This window comes from Apis cerana, linkage group LG12 (assembly GCF_029169275.1).
Source record: "Apis cerana isolate GH-2021 linkage group LG12, AcerK_1.0, whole genome shotgun sequence".
Lineage (NCBI taxonomy): Eukaryota > Metazoa > Arthropoda > Insecta > Hymenoptera > Apidae > Apis > Apis cerana.
Window position 1 is genome coordinate 7,699,515 of NC_083863.1, and position 18,442 is coordinate 7,717,956.

Sequence of the window (18,442 nt, forward strand, 5' to 3'; positions counted from 1 at the left end):
GATAATTATAAATATAAATAAATGACTTTTACAAATTTGAAATATTTGATATGCGAATATAATTATTAAAAAATTATACAATAAATATTTTTAATCACATTTATTCTTTAAATTTACAAATTTGAAATTATTTTTTATAAAATATGAAAAATATTTAAAAAAATATTTATATGACAAATATTTTTATAATATAATATTATGATATTTTATTATATTTATAATACTACATATTTTTACTCAAAACAAAAATTTTCAAAAATTACAAAATTGAAATATAAACATATAAATAACTATACTAAGTAAATATAATCAATTTAATATGGTAATTTATAAGATAAATATATTAATATTTTAAAAATACAAAGTATTTTATTAAATATTTGATAATAAGTAACAAAAATAATTCAATTTTTTCAAATATTAAGTAATATGAATTATTAATAATTTCTATTATAGTTGTATTTTATTTATGAATTTATATATAGATGCATTTTATTTATGAATTTATTGAATAAAATTTTGTAAAATTTTAATTTTTTACAAAATGTTTAATATTTAAAATATTTATTATATTTCCATTTATAATCATATTTGCTCTATAGTTTATTTAAAATAATATCACAAAAAATAAAGATTCACACAATATCAATGAATAAATTTTAAGTACCTATTCTCCAAACATATTTCCAATCAAGCGCTACGCGCATTATTAATTGTCATAATGAATGTTCATATTGTTTTATTTCAATTTCAGGAATGTATTCACTTAAAGCTTGACCCATTTTTATTGTTTGTCCAACATGTACACAAAATTTAAAATCTCTTGAAGCTTCAAATAATAATATAATAGTAGATCCCATTCTAAATTCACCAAACAATTCTCCTTTTTTTAAATATATACAATTTAAATTAGCATCTTTCCAGTGTTTGATTTCAGGCCATTTAATAGCATTTGTATATAAATCTTTATCGCAGTAAACTTTTATAGAACCTACATTTGTTGCACCAACTGCACTATAAGCCATAAAACCATCAGCCCATTTACCAATATATATTACACGTTCGTTTAATGAAAATAAATCTGGTAAATATTTTGCTACTTTAGGATTAACACTTAAAAGCTTTCCTGAAATATTTTATTAATTTTAATTGAAGTCATTATATCAATTAAATCTAATTTTTGAAATTAATAAAAATAATATACCTTGAAAATGTCTACGAAATTTTATTTCCCAATGAGTTGAACTATGAAATCTATGATAATCTCCTGGAGCAAGATAAATTGTTAATTGATAGAGTTGATTCATTGGGTTTGTTAAAAGGGATTTTATATAAGCATCATCATCTTCTTTTGTAAATTTATAATGATCAGAATCAAGTGTATTTATATCACCTAAAAAATGTCTGAGATTATAAGTTACACCCTTCACTTGTTGTACAGAACATGAAGTGACTGGTCCACAATATAATACTTTTCCATCAGCAGGTGAAACCTATAATAAATTTATATATAATTATATATAATTATTGATATATTATTTAAATTAATAATTTATATATTTATATACATATATATATAATAATTTATATACATAATAATTTACATTTTACATAAAAATTATATACATACTATACTTGTATTTTGATCAATGGGTCTTGCATCATATTTGAGTGGTCTAACAAAAAAATCAACAAGACTTGGAAAATCTGATAAATTTATGTCAATTTCATTTAAATTAACATCAAAAGTTTTTGCATAAAATTCATATAAGGTTGGTCTTAAACTAACTGGTAATTCCAAACTGGCTATCCAACCCCATATTCTACTTATTATTCGAAGTGGCAAAAAATTATAACATTTTATCTGCAAAGTTTTTTATAAATATTTAAATTTAATTTAATTTATGAAATTTTCTCATTTGTATTATTTAAAATCTTCAATTTAAATTACTAATATTATAATAAAAAACTATACCGCAAGGATATTGAATGGCTCATATACATTATTGTCTTGAGTTATATAGTTTTTCAAATATCTATATTGTAATGCTGCTAATAATGATATTCCAAATGCAAGAGAAACAGTCCATTTTCGTTGCTTCATAAATGAGTAATATTTATATTGATTTGTATATATATTTGAATTATATACTTTTGAAAATTTCTCATTTATTATATTTTTAAAATTTCTTTTTGTATACACATTTATATAATATTTACAATAGTTTTTTCTAAAATATTATAATTTTAGAAATATTATAATTAAAATTTTAAATATTAATAATTTTAAATATCAAATTATTTAATTAAATTAATATTAAAGTTACAAACCTCACATCTTGAATTAAACGACAAATTCTGAAGAGACTCATCTAGAAAATAAATTTTATTAAATAAACGTTTTTGTTATAAACGTTTGAATAAACAATATATAAACGTTTTTATAATTTCCGAATATTTTTAGGTTATATTGATTTATATATATATATATATATATATATTTTTTTCTATAAAAATATACTTATAAATAACAAAATACAAAATATGTATTTAAATTTTCTAATATATTTTTATTTTAATTAATTTTATACATAATAATAATAATTTTATACATGTAAATAAGTTAGTTAGAATTTATTTACAAATTTAATAATATACAAAATATTATATTAATTTTAATTATTTTTTTATACCTACATTAAATTATACATATAGAAATTGTTATATATATTTTTAAGTTATTAATTATTTTAAAAATTTGAAGGAAGAAAAAGAAATTAAAATAAAATAAACTCCTTAACCACAAATTCGTTCATTCAATAATATTTGTGCAATATATATATATATATATATATATATATATATATATATATGTAGAGTGTTTCAAAAATAGAAACTGGAGATTCCTAAAAACATTATTTATATTATTTTATCGAAAAATATTTTTCTTTACAAAAATATTTATTATGGCTTTGTTAACAAGTTATCAACAAAAAATATGCCAATCACAAAGTTCATAGATTAATCAAGTAACGGTTATAGTATTACTTGATATGTGCTATTCGTCAAGCATGAACTTGTTTAGTATAAATAATATGTCGAAGAAAATTGAATTTAAGAAATATTTTTTTATCGAAAAAAAATTACATCGGAATATATCTTGAAGAACAATGATAAACTAATTTATTATTATTCGTATAGAATATTCACATAGGATTCCTTTCTTCCCTTATTCTTTTTCTTCTTTGTCATCTTCCTTTTCCTTTGTTATTCTTCTGTATTTCTTTGTTTGTATTTGTTTCATATTCTTTGTCATTTTCCTTCTATTTTTTATTTTCTTTTAGCATTTTTCTCCCTTCTTTTTTATCGTCCTCATTCTTCTTCTTACTTTATTATTTTGTTTCCTTTTGTCATATTCATATTCAACAGATTTTCTTTGATACATGTTGCTTGCATTTATTTTTGCATAGCCGGCAGCATATATCCAATACTACTATTGCATTTTGATTAGTCTACGTATTTCGTGATTGGCTATTTTTTGTTAATAAAACTGTAACAAATATTTTCATAAAAGGAAAATATTGCTTGAAATTAGGAATCTGCAGTTAATTCATTTAGTATTTTCATATTTTTGAAATATCATTTAAAATTCTAATATTAAACAATTTTTTTTCTACATAAAATTCATTTTATTTAAATATGAAATTTTATATTCAATTAAAATATAATTAAATAATAAAACAATTATAAAAAATTATTTATATAATTATATATATATATCTAAATCTCTATTTATAAATATTATATTTTTTTATTAAATTTTTATTTTATTATATTTTATCTTTCACAAATAATTATAATTATATTTTTTATATCTTTTTAACAGTAATTTTTATTTAGTTAATTTATATAATGTAAATTAATAAGTTATGATATTCTTTTAATATTTATTTTCTACTATTTTTATTTTTATGAATAAACTAAATATACTTTTAATATATATTTTATGATATATATAATCATTCTTTTAATAGATATATCTTATAGAATTTAAATATACATATTTAACATTTTATATTATTTTATTTTATTTTAATATATTTTTTATACATGTGATATTTTTGAGTTTTAAAATTTAAAATATTAAAATATTTCTTTTGAAAATTAGGCAATAATTTTTTTTATTATATAATTTATTTTGAAAATATAATATTATTATCTTGAAACAATTATTTATATTTTGTAAAAATATGTGAATATATTTGTTATTGCATTGTTTACAAAAAAATTGTTAAAATATAATATAATATAATTTTTTATGAGATAACTTTGTACATATATGAAAATGATTATTTAAATTATTCCATTTGATTAAAATATTTCAATAAATTTAGCTGTAAAATGTTTATTCAAGACAATGGCAGAAGATCAAGATAGAAGCAATTTTCTATAGTTATATAGTATATCAATACCACCGGTTGTAATCACCGCAAGAAAAGCGTAATAACAGGTGGCTCCACGTCGTGGCAGGTGGATCAGTTCCTTTTTTTTTATTTTTTTCTGGATGGTATACGTTCTCCCATTGTTTTCGAGTGATATACACAGTACCTGGAGTGTATAGAAAATTCCTTATCGGAAACTTAATCTGTAATCTTACAAACCACGAGTGTCAAAGAAAAGAAAAAGAAATGACTATTCGAAAAAAAAACTTATTGTGATAGATACAACAATTGTGTCGCTTTAATTTGTCCAAGTAGAGGTTATATGTAAAATATTTTCAGAAATATACGCATGAAAGCTCGTGGTTGTAGTAAAGTAAAGAGCGAAATAATGCCACCGTCGTCACATACGAATTGGACTAAACCTCTTATTAAGAATGGTCAAACGATGCAACTGCAATCGAAACGAACAACTTGTTCAATACAAAATCAGAATTCAAATGGCAGTGGCACAGAACACAGTGGTATTCCACTTGACAGAAGAATCAAAGTTGTTCTCGTAGGTGATGGAGCCGTTGGAAAAACCAGCCTAGTTGTTTCTTATTCCACGAATGGTTTTCCGGGAGAATATGTACCTACTGCTTTTGATAATTATAATGGTTAGTTAAAAATCTAATAGTGGTAAGTGACATTTCAAATAGTGACAAGTTTAATTTGAAATAGATAGAGTTTGAAATAAAAATGGTGAGTTTTTCTAATGCATATTTTATAAATAAAGAAAAATTTAACGTAAATATTTTATATAATTAAATATGTAAAATATGTATTATACATAAATAATTGAAATTCATTATATTATTATTTTTGCATATCTTTTTATTAAAATTATATTTATATTATTAAATTAATAATGTAAGTCAATCTTTTAATAATTTTAATATCTAATAATTCATTTTGACCTGTAATGTCTAAATATTAAAATTTTTCTAAATGGATTAATGATTAAATAAAACATATAAATAAATATTATTATTAACCCATATAATAATAAGTTTATTTAAAATAAATTAAATTTATAAAAATTAATTGCTTTTTGGAATTATTATATATGATATATTAAATATATATATATATAATAATCTTTTCAAATATTTTAATTTCTTTTAGTGGTTGTCAATGTTGATGGTCAACCAGTAAATGTTCAGCTATGTGATACAGCAGGTCAAGATGATTTTGACCCTTTAAGATCATTATGTTATCCAGAAACAGATGTGTTTCTAGTTTGTTTTAGTGTTGTATGTCCTTCATCTTATCATAATGTAACTTCTCGATGGATAAATGAAGTACGAAAATATTGTCCTAATGCACCAATTATTTTGGTAAAGATATATTTTGTTTTATAATTATAATCAACAAAATTATATGTATTCTAACCTTATTTTAAATAAGAACAATAATGACTTTAGGTAGGCACAAAGAGTGATTTACGATCAGATGTACATCTTATGTTACAATTAGCAAGATATGGTCAAACTCCAATTACAAGTACTCAAGGACATCAATTGGCTCAAAAAGTTGGAGCTGTAAGTTATGTGGAAACATCTGCATTAACTCAACATGATCTTAAAGAAGCATTTGATCAAGCAATAGTTAGTGCTCTTAACACAAGGAGAGGTGGTGCTAGTTTGTTATGTAGACGTAGAAAACCTTTACCATTATGGCGCAGATGGTTATGTTGTTGTGAAAGACCTTCTAGTAGTGCATAAATAATGATTAGACTCTCTAGAATACTCTCTGTGATCAAGTGCGACTATTTTGTTATCAGAATTTTGAATTTTTATTAATATTTTAATGATTCAAATTTTAATAATTTTATTTCATTAATATTCATTAAAAAAATATTTATTTTTCATAATGTTTTTAAATTACTATAGTTAAGTATAATTGAATAATTTTTTAAATTGAATAATAATTATACATATATATATATATCTTATATCATTATTATTATTATTCAATAATTAAATTTTTTATATTTCAAAAATACATTTTTTTTTATTTTCTTATATAAATATAAATTCTGATAGCTAAGTCGTACTATTTGTAAAATTCCTGAAGCCAGGTCTGGTATAATTTATTATAACATTAATCATATTTTTATTACTAGAATGTAATTGGCTATTTGCCTATTGTGATTTTTTTCTTTATTAATAGGATTATTAATTTTAGAACTTAAAAATATATTACATATTATCGCGTTATTATCACTAATATTATATAATGTAAACTATATTTATAATTGTGCAGTTTTTCATACTGCAATCTTTTATAAAGTATGAATTATAATATACTTTTTTTCAAATGCTAATTCTTTATGTCCTTCTAATAATGAATTACAATCAAAATATTATTTATCATTTGAAAAATATATAACATAGAAAATTATTATATAATATTAAAAAATTGGTATATTTTTCATTAAAAAAGGATAGGACATAAAGAGTTAAAAATTTCATCAACATCATTAATGCATAAAAATACATACATCACATTGAAGTATATAATATTGCATTATTATTATATGCATATAAATGAATTATTAGAAATTAACTATTTAATAATACATCTTTATGTATACTTATAAGCAATTTATCTTTTACAAACATATTTTTTTTATATATATATGACTCAATATAATTATTTGAAATTTTTTCCTAAATTATTAAGAAATATATTAAAAATATTAATGTGTGAGCGCTGTGATTATAAATTTTAAATTTTATAATTTTTGTATATAAAGTATAAAAAGATATAAGACTGTTAAAATGTCTTAAATCTGCTTCTAAATTATTCTGAAATATATTATAAATTAATTGAGTCAAATCTTAATTAAATTTATATTTAGTAAATATAATATTATCTATTTTGCAAAGTTTAAAAACAATAGTATTTTTAATATTTTTTAAAAAATAATAAAATTATAAAATATAATAATAATAGATTAATAATAAAAAGAGAAAAAATAAAGACTAATAATTTGAAAATAAAAGCATAATATTTATATTTAAATTAAATTATTAAAAAGACTTTTTTGAAGTTAAGCATTTTAATATATTTGATTTAATTTTATATATTTTATTACTTTGCAAAAAATTAGAAAATATTAAAATATAATTTTTTTAAATTAATTATTGTTAGAAAAATAATGTTATTTTTTATATTATAATATAATTATAAAATTTAATCAAATATTGTAAAATATTATGTTTTTTTTTTACTGCAACTTCAACTTTTTTTTAATTTTAATGTTTGTAATATGTTAAAAAATTGAATACATCTTTGCTCAAATTTTAAATTTTAATTTAGATAAATAAGAACTGATTTTTTTGTTTTTTAATGAAAATAATTTATATGTATATTAAAAATTATATGAAATTATATTATATGTTTATGAAACATATATAATTATAGTTTGGCAAATTCCATATAAAATATGTTTAAGATATATGGAATTATTTGCAGTAATACAATTTTTATGCTACTTCTAGTAGAACTAATGTTCCTGGATTTTGATATTAATATTATAAATTTAATATATGTGCTTTAATTGAAAAAAAGATTATGTATGCTTATAATTAATGTCTACATCTAAATATAATATGCATATTATCTTTATATAACTTTTTACTATTAAAAAGTATATACAATATCCATTTCGTTATATTATGAGCAAAGTATAAAAGCTATATAATCAAATATTAATTTTTTAAAGTATATTGACAAATATATGTCATTATAATTTTTAAAATTAATATTTTTATTATTCATTTTGTTTCTATATCTATATTAAAATGTATTATATTCGCAATATTTTTTTTAATTGGTTACCATATAATTTAACAAATATATTTTTTGTACTATATTTTTTCATTTATTATAAATGAAAAAATAAAAAAGTACTTAAAATTATTTTAATATTACTAAATGTATATAAAATGGTATCATTTTATCATATTTCAAAAACATGATATTTAAAAGAAATATTATATGCATAAATAAATATATATAAGAAAAAATAAAAAAACAAATAGATAAACTATTTTAGACTGAAGTGTCTCAATATTGTAATAAATAGTATTAATGCTTGCTTGTTCTATATAAAAAATCAATAATATTTTTGTAAACATTTTTCTATATAAATTTATGCTTTTTACTTATCAAATGTATGTTGATTGTATATTTGTATACCAATAATAAATTATTCATAAAAACCATATTTATTATAATATTATTAGTAATATATTATGATATTTAAATATTTCTAATTTTAATAATAATACGATTTTAAAGTTTATTTAACTTTTAAAATATATATGTATATTAAAATGATAAATAATGTTTTTTGTACATTAATAAATTTTATTTAAATATACATGAGAAAATATATATATATATATATATACACATAAAATCTTAAAAAATAATATACACATATCTTAATCTTAACGAAAAAATAGCATCAAGTTTTATCTGATTTTAGATACTAGTTCTATAATTATATAAAACTAATTTTATATATTTAATTATATATAAATATAATTATATTATAATTCATAAACTTAATAATTAATTATGTAAAAATAAAAATTTATTCTATTCGAAACATTTATTTTTTCTTTTAAATGTTTTTTAAACTCGTAAATGGAACTCTAAAATTATAATATTATCATCAAAAATATTTATAGAGACAAAATTTTAAAAATTAATATAATTATATAAAAGAAAAAATTATATAAATAATATAAAAAGTCACTTCATTGATTAATTATTAATCAGTAAAAATAAATGACATTTGCTTTGATTATCAAGTAACCTCAGATATACGATATCTAAAACAAGAATAAAACAAGTTACTAAATCTTTATATAAAAAAAGTTTTATAAAATTTATGAAATTTTGCATAAAACATAAAACATAAAACATGAAGTCAGATATTACTGATCCATGGAGCGGAACAGATGTTCCACAAATTAGTAATAATAAGTGTGAAAACTTTTTCGAAGATTCTTTTGTAGTTAATCAGACACAACATACCAGGTTAGCTGACTCAGAAGAATATTTGGAAAAACTTTGTAAGTTTTAATAAAAGTTTTATTACATTTTATTATTTCTCTTTTGCATTATGTACAATATGTAACATATTACGTAACGTCACATTAATTAACAATTTCACAAAAACTTTTTTTTATTTATTTATATTTTATTTATATATTCATTTTATTTTATTTTAAATATATTAATATTTTATAGTAAAATAATAAAATAAATATAGAATAAATAAATAAAATATTTTTATACAAATTTTTAGAAATTATGAAATTATATTAGATTCCAGACTTAGAATTCTTCAAAAAGGTACATCAAAAAAAGATCTTATAACATCTTTATATGTGGCAAAAGAAGATTCTATTGCACGTTTAATAACTTCTGGATGTAAACTTGAAACAGAAGAAGATACTGAACTTGTTTCAAATCCTTTAATAAGACATATAGCACCTCATTTACAAGTAACTATGCAAAGATAAATAATTCATATTTATTGTTAAATTAATTAAAATTAATTTATAATAATTATTATATTATTATATTATATTATATTTACTTATATTTGAAATATATGTATATAATATAAGTATATTTTATTTTTTAGGCATTAACTGCTAGTGAATTAGTTCATCTTTTGAAAGCAGATGTTCTTCAAATTATTAATGAATCTGAACAACAAAAAGAAATTGACTAAAAAATAAATAAATTATAAATTATCTATTTAAAGAATCTATTTAAATATTTATTTAAATAATAATTAAAATTAAAAAAAAATATGTCAATCAAAATATTATCTGGAAAAGTGTTTTTAGTAATAACTGGTGCAAGTCGTGGAATTGGAAAACAACTTGCAATTTCATTTGGTTCAGTTTTAGAAGAAGGTTCGCATATTCTTCTGTTAGCAACAAATCTGAATGCTTTAAAAGAAACAGCAAAAAATATTCCACCAAATATATTTGTTGATACTGTTAATATTGATTTAGCTAAAGCAACAAAAGATAAATTGCATGGTAAGTATATTTTAAACATATTTTATATAAATGTAGAATAAATTATACACATATTTATAAAATATATAATTTTAGATATTATTATACAATCTTTGAAAAATGAGATTTTGGATCAATTTGATCATGTAGTTGTAATACACAATGTTGGTTCAATAGGAAATATTAATCAATATACAAATGATTTAACTGAATTAAATGTTTGGCATGATTATTATGATTTAAATGTATTTGTTCCTGCTATATTAAATGGAGTTATTATGAAAATATTTAATGAAAATACAAATACTAAAAAACTAGTTATAAATATTACATCATTGCTTGGTATAAAACCAGAAAAATCAATGGCCTATTATTGTAGTGGAAAAGCAGCCCGAGAAATGTTTTTTAAAGTAATAATACAATTATACAACAATACAACAATACAACAATACAATTATTTACATTAATGTAAATAATTTAAATAATTTTTATTATATTTATTATTTATTATTTATATTATACAGGTATTTGCATTAGAAAATCCACAAGTGAATGTATTAAATTATTCACCAGGACCAGTTGAAACTGATATGTATCATGAAGTTTGCACCAAAATAGCTGATGAAAAAGTTAAAGCACGGTTTAATGATTTGATAACAAAAAAAACGATTTTAACTTGTGAAAAAACGGTTAATCGTCTTTTAACGATTCTTGAAGAACAAAAATATAAATCTGGTGATCATGTTGATTATTATGATGAATTATAAATTATATAGATTTATCAATAGAAATTATTTACATTTTATTATCTTCTATGAATTTCATAAAGAAATAAATTTCTAATAAAATTTAAGTAGAATTAATTAAAATTGATTTTGTTAACTATTATTATTATATTATAAAAACAAAACAATATAAAGTATAAGTTCTTAAATATTTACATTAAATTTTTTCATTATAATATAATACAATATAATACATATATGTTCATTTTAATTTTCTTTTAGAATAAATATTTATCAAAGTTTATGATGATTCATTTTGTATCAATGCTGTATATCTTGCAGAATTAGTTTTTGTATTTTGAATTCGTATATTTATTAAAATAAATATTACAATAATATAAATTCCTCCAGACACTAACCAAACTGGTAATGGATATATAGGTGGCATAAAATGTAAATAAATCATATTATATAAAGAAGCTGCCACAAGTGGAGTTAATGTTTCAATAGATATTGTCATAGAGAATATTTTACCTAAATATTTTTAAAAATATTATTTAATTTCATATGTAAAAAAAAATGTTATTATTTTCTTTATTTTCTTTATTATCTAATAATATTTACCAGTATCTTCTGATGGTACTGATTTGGATAATATAGCACGAATCATAGGATTAGCAATACCACTAAACATTCCTACTACTGCAGATACATACATATGCCAAGATTTCAATGTAAAGCTTTGTACTAAACTACTACTCAAAGAAGACAATAACGAAAATATAGCTACAGTTTCTTCAGATAATCCTATAAAAATATTATTTTTCTAATTAAATTCTTTTTTTTATTAAATTTTTAAAATTCTTAATATATAAAATTTAATTTATACCTCCATATATTACCAACATTTTTACACCAAATGTTATTCCAAGAATTGTAAGTATTATATTTGTAGCCAAATAAATGGAATATTTATTTACATCCCAACCAAATCTAGCACTTACAAATAAGAAACCAATAGTCATTTCTCCTTGCATAGCAATGACTATTAAAATAATAGAAATTATACAACACCAAACTATATATCGATTAAAACCATCTCGTTTTTTAATACATGTGCTTATAAGTTTTCTAACCAAATGAATATTAAACAAGCTCTTTATAGTTATCTACAAATATTAAAAATATTATATTATAATAATAATATATTTATTGCAAAATACATACTGAATCTGTGGTGTGTATTGTTTCAGGAACAAAGAAGCAAATATGTAATCCTGCTAAAATGCAACATATAGTAGCAATAACAAATACAAGTGTATATCCATATATTTTAAAAATAATGGGTCCAGCTAATATACCAATTAAAATACCAACAGATATTAAAGCTTCCATCCAAGCTAATTGCCATCCTCTTTCTTGTTCATTTGATATATCAGAAAGATAACAAACAGTACCTAATAAAATTATACAAAATCCTCCACAACAAGCATATGGAATATATGCAATTAACAAAAACCATGGATTGATATCCCAAATAGTCATAGAAGAAAGAAGGAAATATGTTAATGATATACCTATGACAAAAAATCATAGATTGAATAAATTTAATTTAATTTTTAACATATACAATACTAACCAATATAGCCAGACAATATAATAGATTTTCTTCCATATATATCACTCCATGGTCCCAAAAACAAAGATAATAAAGCAGGAATAATACTTTCAACAATTGACTTTGTCATTAAAATTAAGCTCGTTTTAGGTTGAACTTGTGCCTCTATTTTTAATGCTTCTGCAGAACTACTATTTTCATGTAACAGCAAACATTCTGTTTTATTTATATTTAATATTATACTACAAGTACGATATATTATTAAATCTGTTAAAATATTACCTAAAATTAAAAACATATAATACTCACTTTATAATAAATTGACTCATTCAAATATATTAATAAATCAATAAATTATATCATAAAAAATTTATTTTATCAATAAAATAAAAAATTATATATATTTATGTATATGAGAGTAATGATTTGATACTTTTTTTTTTACTAAAAAAGGAGAGTATTGTTATTGAACAATATAAAATATTGTTCAAATATTTTTCATTATCATAATATAATCTAATATTGTTATTTTGTTATGTGTTTTATTATTATCTTATTATTATTTCATAGTCTAAAATTTAAATTGTAATAAGTATTATATAACAATTATATATATTATAATTAAAATATTATATATATTAAATATATTATGATATTTATATAAATATATAATTACTTGATATTGCTTGAGCAATTATTAGCATCATCATAGGTGGTTGTACCAATGCATAACGTTTCCATTCTGTAATTGTTCTTTCCATTTTATATATATACGTTTTGAAAGTTTAGTTGTAAATTAAACTATATAAAATATTTTATTTATATAAAAATTTAATTATGTGTAAATCATATAATTTAAATTACGTAAAAATGTTAATTATATTTGATACTATAATATTAAATTATTAAAATATAATAAAATTCACTAGATCACGATATCTTAACATTATTTTTTAACTCTGAATCATTTTGATGCGCTACGTCATTCATTATAATTAATAGATAAATTTGTCTCATTATTATTTTGATATATCAAAACTTATAATTTATTTGAATAAATATTGTACTTTAAATATTTTATATATATTTTCATAGTAAAAAAATAAGTTTGATATATATTATATTTTTATATATATTTTCTATTTACGATATAGTGAGATTGTAAAAATTATTTTACAAAAAATCATAAATATTTTGATATGAATAATATCAATAATCTCATCATATTATATAATATTCACATAATAATTAAATATTTTATTATTTTTTAATTATTTTTAAACAGACTACACTTTATGTAAATTTTTGACAGTTGATCAGCTGATCATTAGTAGTTTGTAGATTGTTGTTAGATATTGAATATATGTATCTAATTATTTTAATATAAATTATAAATATATTATTTTTAAAAATATTTTTAAATAATATTATTTATGTATAATTATTAATAGAATTTATTAATTTTTCTGTACTTAAAATGACAAATTTTGAGAATAAATATTAATTTGAGATATATAAGTAAATAGTAAAAACAAATATATGTTAATAAAACGATAATTACCTATAAATAATAAAGATTTTTATAAAATATATAAAGAAACAACAAATTAATAAAAAATTATTTATTATATTTTTGAAAATAAAAAATTATTATTGTGATGTTATAATATTATAAAGAAAATTCTTATTACTTTCTTGTCAAATTTTTAAAAAATATTGATAAAAAATTTATTATATATTACATATACTTTTGTAATATTTTTACATAATATGTGTGCTGATAATAATGAAAATAGTAGACCAATAACACCTTCAGAGGAAGACTGTTGTCATAGTGCATGTGATCCTTGTATTTTTGATGTACATAAAAAATTACTCGAAGAATATGAAAGAAAAAAAAAACAGAATATAAAAATACAAAATAAACAAAACATACTTCATTTGTATAAATATAAAAATTTTGTAGTTTTTAATATAGAAGAAAGATCTGAATGTTATATTTTAATTGTTTTGAAATATTATGGTATATAAAGCAAATGAATATTAAATAAATGAATTTTATGAAAATTATATATCAATTTTAATTTTAATTTATGATGTCGTTAATAATTATTAATTTTTTTAGAAAATAAGTACAAAAATAAAAGAATATTAATTGATCCTGGACAACATGTTATGTTACATTTACATGACATTACCAAACCATTTACACCAATTTTTTTCACAGATGACTGTATTGAATTTCTAATTAGACTTTATCCAAATGGAAAATTTAGTCAATATTTAAAAAATATAAAAATAGGTGATATAATTCATGTTAGAGGACCATATGGAAATTTTAAATATGAAAGTAATAGGTATATAAATTAATATGTTTTATTACTTCTTTGTTTATAAATTAATAATAATACAATATGTTATAATTTAATAAAATATAAATTTAATAATAAAAAATATAAAATTATTTTAAAGATATTAAATACTTTTCAGTTTTCAGACAATTATTATGTTCTCTATGGGATCTGGAATAACTGCAGTTTATCATATAGCAAAATCAATTGTAGAAAATGAATTAGAAGAGACAAAGATTCATCTTATTGGAGGATTTAAAAATATATTGCAGATTCCTCTAAAAAAAGAATTACAAACCTTATCAGATTATTGGAATTTCAAATGTACTTTGCACATATCGCAAATGCAAAGTAATTCAGACATTTTTATATTAATAAGTTTTTTAAAAATTTTTTTCTTTTCAAAATATCTTTTTATATTTTATATTTTAGATGTTTGTAATATCCATGGTATAAATATAAAATCTGGAAGATTAGATAAAAAATCAATTTTTGAAGTACTTAAAAATAAAATAGCTAGTACTACATTAATTTTAATATGTGGCACTAGTCAATTTAATAATTATGTTGAGCAGTGGATAAAATGCATGAATTATAGACATATACATGTGTTTAAATAATAAATTAATATATTCATATAATTTATAATTATATTATACCATTTAATATAGCATGATATGCTTTCTTGACAATTAGGACATGAACCATGAATATGATCAAATATAACACGATTTCCAACAATTGCTTGTAACCACTAAAAATAAAATAAATACTTGTATAAATAGTTTAATAAATATTAAATAAAGATTTATATTTTAATTTAAAAGTTATGTAATATTCATACTTGTAATAGACAAGATGTATGGAAATGCCTTTTACATTTTTCATTACTACAAATTTTATCAGGTAGAGTTTCATTATTTAATTGTAGAGAAAAACAAATACAACATTCTTCATCAGCAACAATTGCACTATTATCTTCTGTAGATTCTTTATTTATTTCCTTTTTGAGAAATGTGTCTATATCTAATAACATCTTTAAATTATTTAAAATATCATGATTTGGATTCCAATTCTGAAAAAATATTATAGCGTTTAATAATGCTTTTATTATATATATTAATATGTTTAAATATTAATTAATATGTTATTTTATAATATAAATAGAAATAATAATAATTATATATCTCTTATATACATGTAATTTCTTAGAAATCAATTCTTTTTTTGATTTAACTTCTGTATCACTACCCATAAATGTAATTTCTGGTAAATCCATAGGGTTCAGAGGATCTATTTTAATGTACAATGATAAAGATGGTGTTAAATAAATTCGTCGATAAAGATGATATGGTTTTGGTTGTAATGGATCTAATATCCAACAATTCCTATTTATTTAAAAATAATATATATATTGTGTTATTTATTGGAAAAAAAATAGAAAATAAATATTCATAATTATTTATATATTTACTCATCAATTTGTTTTAAATTTGACCATGCTTTTTCAAGTATTTCTACTTGAAGTTTAAGTTTATTCCTTGCTATAACTAATGTTGATATATTTTTTTCAAAAGGTCCCAAGGCAGGTATTTCAGGTAAATCTGAATCAACAACTGTCCATGAACATGTCCTATGGTTTATTCTTTGCAATTTTATAGCAATATTATTTAAAGATAATTTAATTATACTCAAACTATTATTAGATAATATCTGAATTCCCTATAATAATAACATATAATTATTATAATTTAAATTGTCTAATAATTAAAAACTAAACTATTAATAATTAATAATTTTCTTTTCTTTAAACAATGAATTAAACAATATCAATATTTTTTGCTTTTTATTATTAATAATTAAAATTATATATATTTTTCACATACAGATGATGTATCAAGTACATCTTTTAATTCTTTTAACATTTGCATTGTTTGATTATCTATGGCTTCATATCTATTATCTTCAATAACATGTCTGTTGTTAATGAAATTGCTCTACAAAAAAATATATATATATATATGAAATAAATATCATTAATTAATACATTATTATTAAATAAAAAAAAGACAAATATATAAAAAATTATTACTCACAATTAGTAATTGTAATTGTTTTAAAAAAGGTGATATTTTATTTACATTATGCATTAAATTCTTCACTTTTTCACTAAATTCTTTATTACGTATGAATGCAATTTCTTTACCAAAATTAATTTCAGCATCGCATAATGATGGATAATTATATACAATTAATTTTAATTTAATTCGCATATTTCGTCCTGAATTACAAGAAACTTTTAAAAATCCTTTCCATGTTATTGGTTTTTCAGAAATTAATATCATTTCTGGATGCCATTGAATGATAGATTTGTAATCGTTAATCATAATAAATTAATTATTTTTTATTATATAGTCCTATGTATATATATATATTATTTATGAAATATAAAAAATTAAAAAATTAAAAAATTATAATATTGAAGATAAATACTTAATAAACATAAAATTTGAAATCATTATAAAATTTACAAATCTTTTTATTCTTTACTTTTTTCAAGTTTATCATAAACTATAAATAGATTTAATATTCAATGCATTTTCCAATATTATCGACTTAACATTATGTATTTAATTTTTTTTAATAAAGATAAAGTATAGTATAAATACATTTAATATTCAATTTTTTTTGAATTGATTGAGCTCAAAATAAGATTTCAATATTAGTTTAGTTGAAATTAAAATTAAATTCAATAAAATTATAAATATAATAATAATAATGAATTATTAAATATTATAGAATATTTTATAAATACATGAAATAATTTTATATTTATTCTATAGTTTTAGATAAAAAAATAGATGATAAAGAGACCAAATATTAAAAAAAATAATAGAAATAAAAATTAGAATTGCAATGAACTGCAATGAAACTTAAATGAATGCGAAAAGCAAGTACAGGACAGAAATAGAATTAACTATTAACGCCATCTTTTGAAATCTTTTTAAAAGTAGATAAAGTAAGAATTGTTATCAGTATTATCTCTTGAATGTTTTTAAAAAGAGATTTGAAAAGATAACTTTAATATTCAAGAGATATCGCTAAAGATCAATTATTATTTTATTTTTATTTGTTCTCTATCTATATATATTTCATTTATAGTACTCTTAAATGATTTTAAACTGATTTTAAAATTTATATTTTATCTTTTTCC

At 19.1% G+C, this 18,442-nt stretch overlaps 7 protein-coding genes across 16 annotated transcripts; 4 read left to right on the forward strand and 3 right to left on the reverse strand.

Moving 5' to 3' along the window:
- Window positions 1-85: 85 nt before the first annotated feature.
- Window positions 86-4,609, reverse strand: LOC107998900 (phosphatidylserine decarboxylase proenzyme, mitochondrial). Of its 2 annotated transcripts, none has more exons than XM_028667247.2 (6): window positions 4,473-4,609; window positions 2,332-2,372; window positions 1,976-2,231; window positions 1,631-1,864; window positions 1,205-1,493; window positions 86-1,126 (listed from the first exon to the last, which is right to left on the reverse strand). In XM_028667247.2, exons 2-6 carry the CDS (start codon window positions 2,370-2,372, stop codon window positions 717-719), a joined length of 1,230 nt encoding a protein of 409 aa, XP_028523048.1. In that variant the 5' UTR covers window positions 4,473-4,609; the 3' UTR covers window positions 86-716. The 2 variants fall into 2 exon arrangements, with proteins under 2 accessions (XP_028523048.1, XP_061938844.1); XM_062082860.1 differs by lacking the exon at window positions 4,473-4,609 and adding an exon at window positions 2,698-2,832.
- A 182-nt stretch (window positions 4,610-4,791) lies between these two features.
- On the forward strand, window positions 4,792-8,713 carry LOC107998894 (ras-related C3 botulinum toxin substrate 1). Its single transcript, XM_017058420.3, has 3 exons — window positions 4,792-5,098; window positions 5,607-5,818; window positions 5,906-8,713. The coding sequence occupies exons 1-3, from the start codon at window positions 4,792-4,794 to the stop codon at window positions 6,203-6,205; spliced, it is 819 nt and encodes a 272-aa protein (XP_016913909.1). The 3' UTR covers window positions 6,206-8,713.
- A 384-nt stretch (window positions 8,714-9,097) lies between these two features.
- On the forward strand, window positions 9,098-10,275 carry LOC133665640 (uncharacterized). The gene is made up of 3 exons (XM_062082864.1): window positions 9,098-9,571; window positions 9,828-10,006; window positions 10,150-10,275. Exons 1-3 carry the CDS (start codon window positions 9,421-9,423, stop codon window positions 10,237-10,239), a joined length of 420 nt encoding a protein of 139 aa, XP_061938848.1. The 5' UTR covers window positions 9,098-9,420; the 3' UTR covers window positions 10,240-10,275.
- A 45-nt stretch (window positions 10,276-10,320) lies between these two features.
- LOC107998984 (sepiapterin reductase) lies at window positions 10,321-11,561 on the forward strand. Its single transcript, XM_017058588.3, has 3 exons — window positions 10,321-10,555; window positions 10,631-10,944; window positions 11,059-11,561. The coding sequence occupies exons 1-3, from the start codon at window positions 10,321-10,323 to the stop codon at window positions 11,299-11,301; spliced, it is 792 nt and encodes a 263-aa protein (XP_016914077.2). The 3' UTR covers window positions 11,302-11,561.
- Window positions 11,398-13,694, reverse strand: LOC107998980 (probable peptidoglycan muropeptide transporter SLC46). 6 transcript variants are annotated; one of them, XM_017058583.3, is made up of 7 exons: window positions 13,554-13,689; window positions 12,899-13,159; window positions 12,637-12,836; window positions 12,487-12,539; window positions 12,149-12,390; window positions 11,884-12,066; window positions 11,398-11,793 (listed from the first exon to the last, which is right to left on the reverse strand). In XM_017058583.3, exons 1-7 carry the CDS (start codon window positions 13,636-13,638, stop codon window positions 11,561-11,563), a joined length of 1,257 nt encoding a protein of 418 aa, XP_016914072.1. In that variant the 5' UTR covers window positions 13,639-13,689; the 3' UTR covers window positions 11,398-11,560. The 6 variants fall into 6 exon arrangements, with proteins under 6 accessions (XP_016914072.1, XP_028523043.1, XP_061938843.1 ...); XM_028667242.2 differs by having other exon boundaries at window positions 12,149-12,428; window positions 12,487-12,836; window positions 12,899-13,068; window positions 13,554-13,694; XM_062082859.1 differs by lacking the exon at window positions 12,487-12,539 and having other exon boundaries at window positions 12,149-12,428.
- A 953-nt stretch (window positions 13,695-14,647) lies between these two features.
- LOC107998982 (NADH-cytochrome b5 reductase-like) lies at window positions 14,648-16,054 on the forward strand. Of its 2 annotated transcripts, XM_017058587.3 has the most exons (4): window positions 14,648-14,900; window positions 15,003-15,234; window positions 15,368-15,579; window positions 15,661-16,054. In XM_017058587.3, the coding sequence occupies exons 1-4, from the start codon at window positions 14,648-14,650 to the stop codon at window positions 15,846-15,848; spliced, it is 885 nt and encodes a 294-aa protein (XP_016914076.1). In that variant the 3' UTR covers window positions 15,849-16,054. The 2 variants fall into 2 exon arrangements, with proteins under 2 accessions (XP_016914076.1, XP_061938846.1); XM_062082862.1 differs by having other exon boundaries at window positions 15,368-16,054.
- Window positions 15,238-18,168, reverse strand: LOC107998981 (E3 ubiquitin-protein ligase FANCL). 3 transcript variants are annotated; one of them, XM_028667245.2, is made up of 7 exons: window positions 17,325-18,168; window positions 17,115-17,225; window positions 16,703-16,950; window positions 16,427-16,616; window positions 16,073-16,303; window positions 15,888-15,982; window positions 15,238-15,693 (listed from the first exon to the last, which is right to left on the reverse strand). In XM_028667245.2, coding segments are annotated over exons 1-7 (1,167 nt in total). In that variant the 5' UTR covers window positions 17,616-18,168; the 3' UTR covers window positions 15,238-15,692. The 3 variants fall into 3 exon arrangements, with proteins under 3 accessions (XP_028523046.1, XP_016914073.1, XP_016914074.1); XM_017058584.3 differs by having other exon boundaries at window positions 15,238-15,982; window positions 17,325-17,645; window positions 17,722-18,166; XM_017058585.3 differs by having other exon boundaries at window positions 15,238-15,982.
- Window positions 18,169-18,442: the final 274 nt, after the last annotated feature.

What these genes read in the sequence shown, in the direction of transcription:
- LOC107998900 (XM_028667247.2), bottom strand. Translation starts at nt 2,372, where the DNA reads ATGAGTCTCTTCAGAATTTGTCGTTTAATTCAAGATGTGAG. An exon ending in CGTTTAATTCAAGATGTGAG is followed by an intron (nt 2,232 to 2,331) that starts GTTTGTAACTTT and finishes ATAATATTTTAG; the next exon opens with AAAAAACTATTGTAAATATT. An exon ending in ATTTCGTAGACATTTTCAAG is followed by an intron (nt 1,127 to 1,204) that starts GTATATTATTTT and finishes AAAATATTTCAG; the next exon opens with GAAAGCTTTTAAGTGTTAAT.
- LOC107998894 (XM_017058420.3), top strand. Translation starts at nt 4,792, where the DNA reads ATGAAAGCTCGTGGTTGTAGTAAAGTAAAGAGCGAAATAATGCCACCG. An exon ending in TGCTTTTGATAATTATAATG is followed by an intron (nt 5,099 to 5,606) that starts GTTAGTTAAAAA and finishes AATTTCTTTTAG; the next exon opens with TGGTTGTCAATGTTGATGGT. An exon ending in CTAATGCACCAATTATTTTG is followed by an intron (nt 5,819 to 5,905) that starts GTAAAGATATAT and finishes TAATGACTTTAG; the next exon opens with GTAGGCACAAAGAGTGATTT.
- LOC133665640 (XM_062082864.1), top strand. Translation starts at nt 9,421, where the DNA reads ATGAAGTCAGATATTACTGATCCATGGAGCGGAACAGATGTTCCACAA. An exon ending in AGAATATTTGGAAAAACTTT is followed by an intron (nt 9,572 to 9,827) that starts GTAAGTTTTAAT and finishes AAATTATATTAG; the next exon opens with ATTCCAGACTTAGAATTCTT. An exon ending in ATATAGCACCTCATTTACAA is followed by an intron (nt 10,007 to 10,149) that starts GTAACTATGCAA and finishes TTTATTTTTTAG; the next exon opens with GCATTAACTGCTAGTGAATT.
- LOC107998984 (XM_017058588.3), top strand. Translation starts at nt 10,321, where the DNA reads ATGTCAATCAAAATATTATCTGGAAAAGTGTTTTTAGTAATAACTGGT. An exon ending in AACAAAAGATAAATTGCATG is followed by an intron (nt 10,556 to 10,630) that starts GTAAGTATATTT and finishes ATATAATTTTAG; the next exon opens with ATATTATTATACAATCTTTG. An exon ending in CCCGAGAAATGTTTTTTAAA is followed by an intron (nt 10,945 to 11,058) that starts GTAATAATACAA and finishes TATATTATACAG; the next exon opens with GTATTTGCATTAGAAAATCC.
- LOC107998980 (XM_017058581.3), bottom strand. Translation starts at nt 13,638, where the DNA reads ATGGAAAGAACAATTACAGAATGGAAACGTTATGCATTGGTACAACCA. An exon ending in AATGTTGGTAATATATGGAG is followed by an intron (nt 12,067 to 12,148) that starts GTATAAATTAAA and finishes ATATTTTTATAG; the next exon opens with GATTATCTGAAGAAACTGTA. An exon ending in AGTACCATCAGAAGATACTG is followed by an intron (nt 11,794 to 11,883) that starts GTAAATATTATT and finishes AAAAATATTTAG; the next exon opens with GTAAAATATTCTCTATGACA.
- LOC107998982 (XM_062082862.1), top strand. Translation starts at nt 14,648, where the DNA reads ATGTGTGCTGATAATAATGAAAATAGTAGACCAATAACACCTTCAGAG. An exon ending in AATTGTTTTGAAATATTATG is followed by an intron (nt 14,901 to 15,002) that starts GTATATAAAGCA and finishes TAATTTTTTTAG; the next exon opens with AAAATAAGTACAAAAATAAA. An exon ending in TTTAAATATGAAAGTAATAG is followed by an intron (nt 15,235 to 15,367) that starts GTATATAAATTA and finishes AATACTTTTCAG; the next exon opens with TTTTCAGACAATTATTATGT.
- LOC107998981 (XM_017058585.3), bottom strand. Translation starts at nt 17,615, where the DNA reads ATGATTAACGATTACAAATCTATCATTCAATGGCATCCAGAAATGATA. An exon ending in TGATTTCTAAGAAATTACAT is followed by an intron (nt 16,304 to 16,426) that starts GTATATAAGAGA and finishes ATATTTTTTCAG; the next exon opens with AATTGGAATCCAAATCATGA. An exon ending in ATACATCTTGTCTATTACAA is followed by an intron (nt 15,983 to 16,072) that starts GTATGAATATTA and finishes TTTTATTTTTAG; the next exon opens with TGGTTACAAGCAATTGTTGG.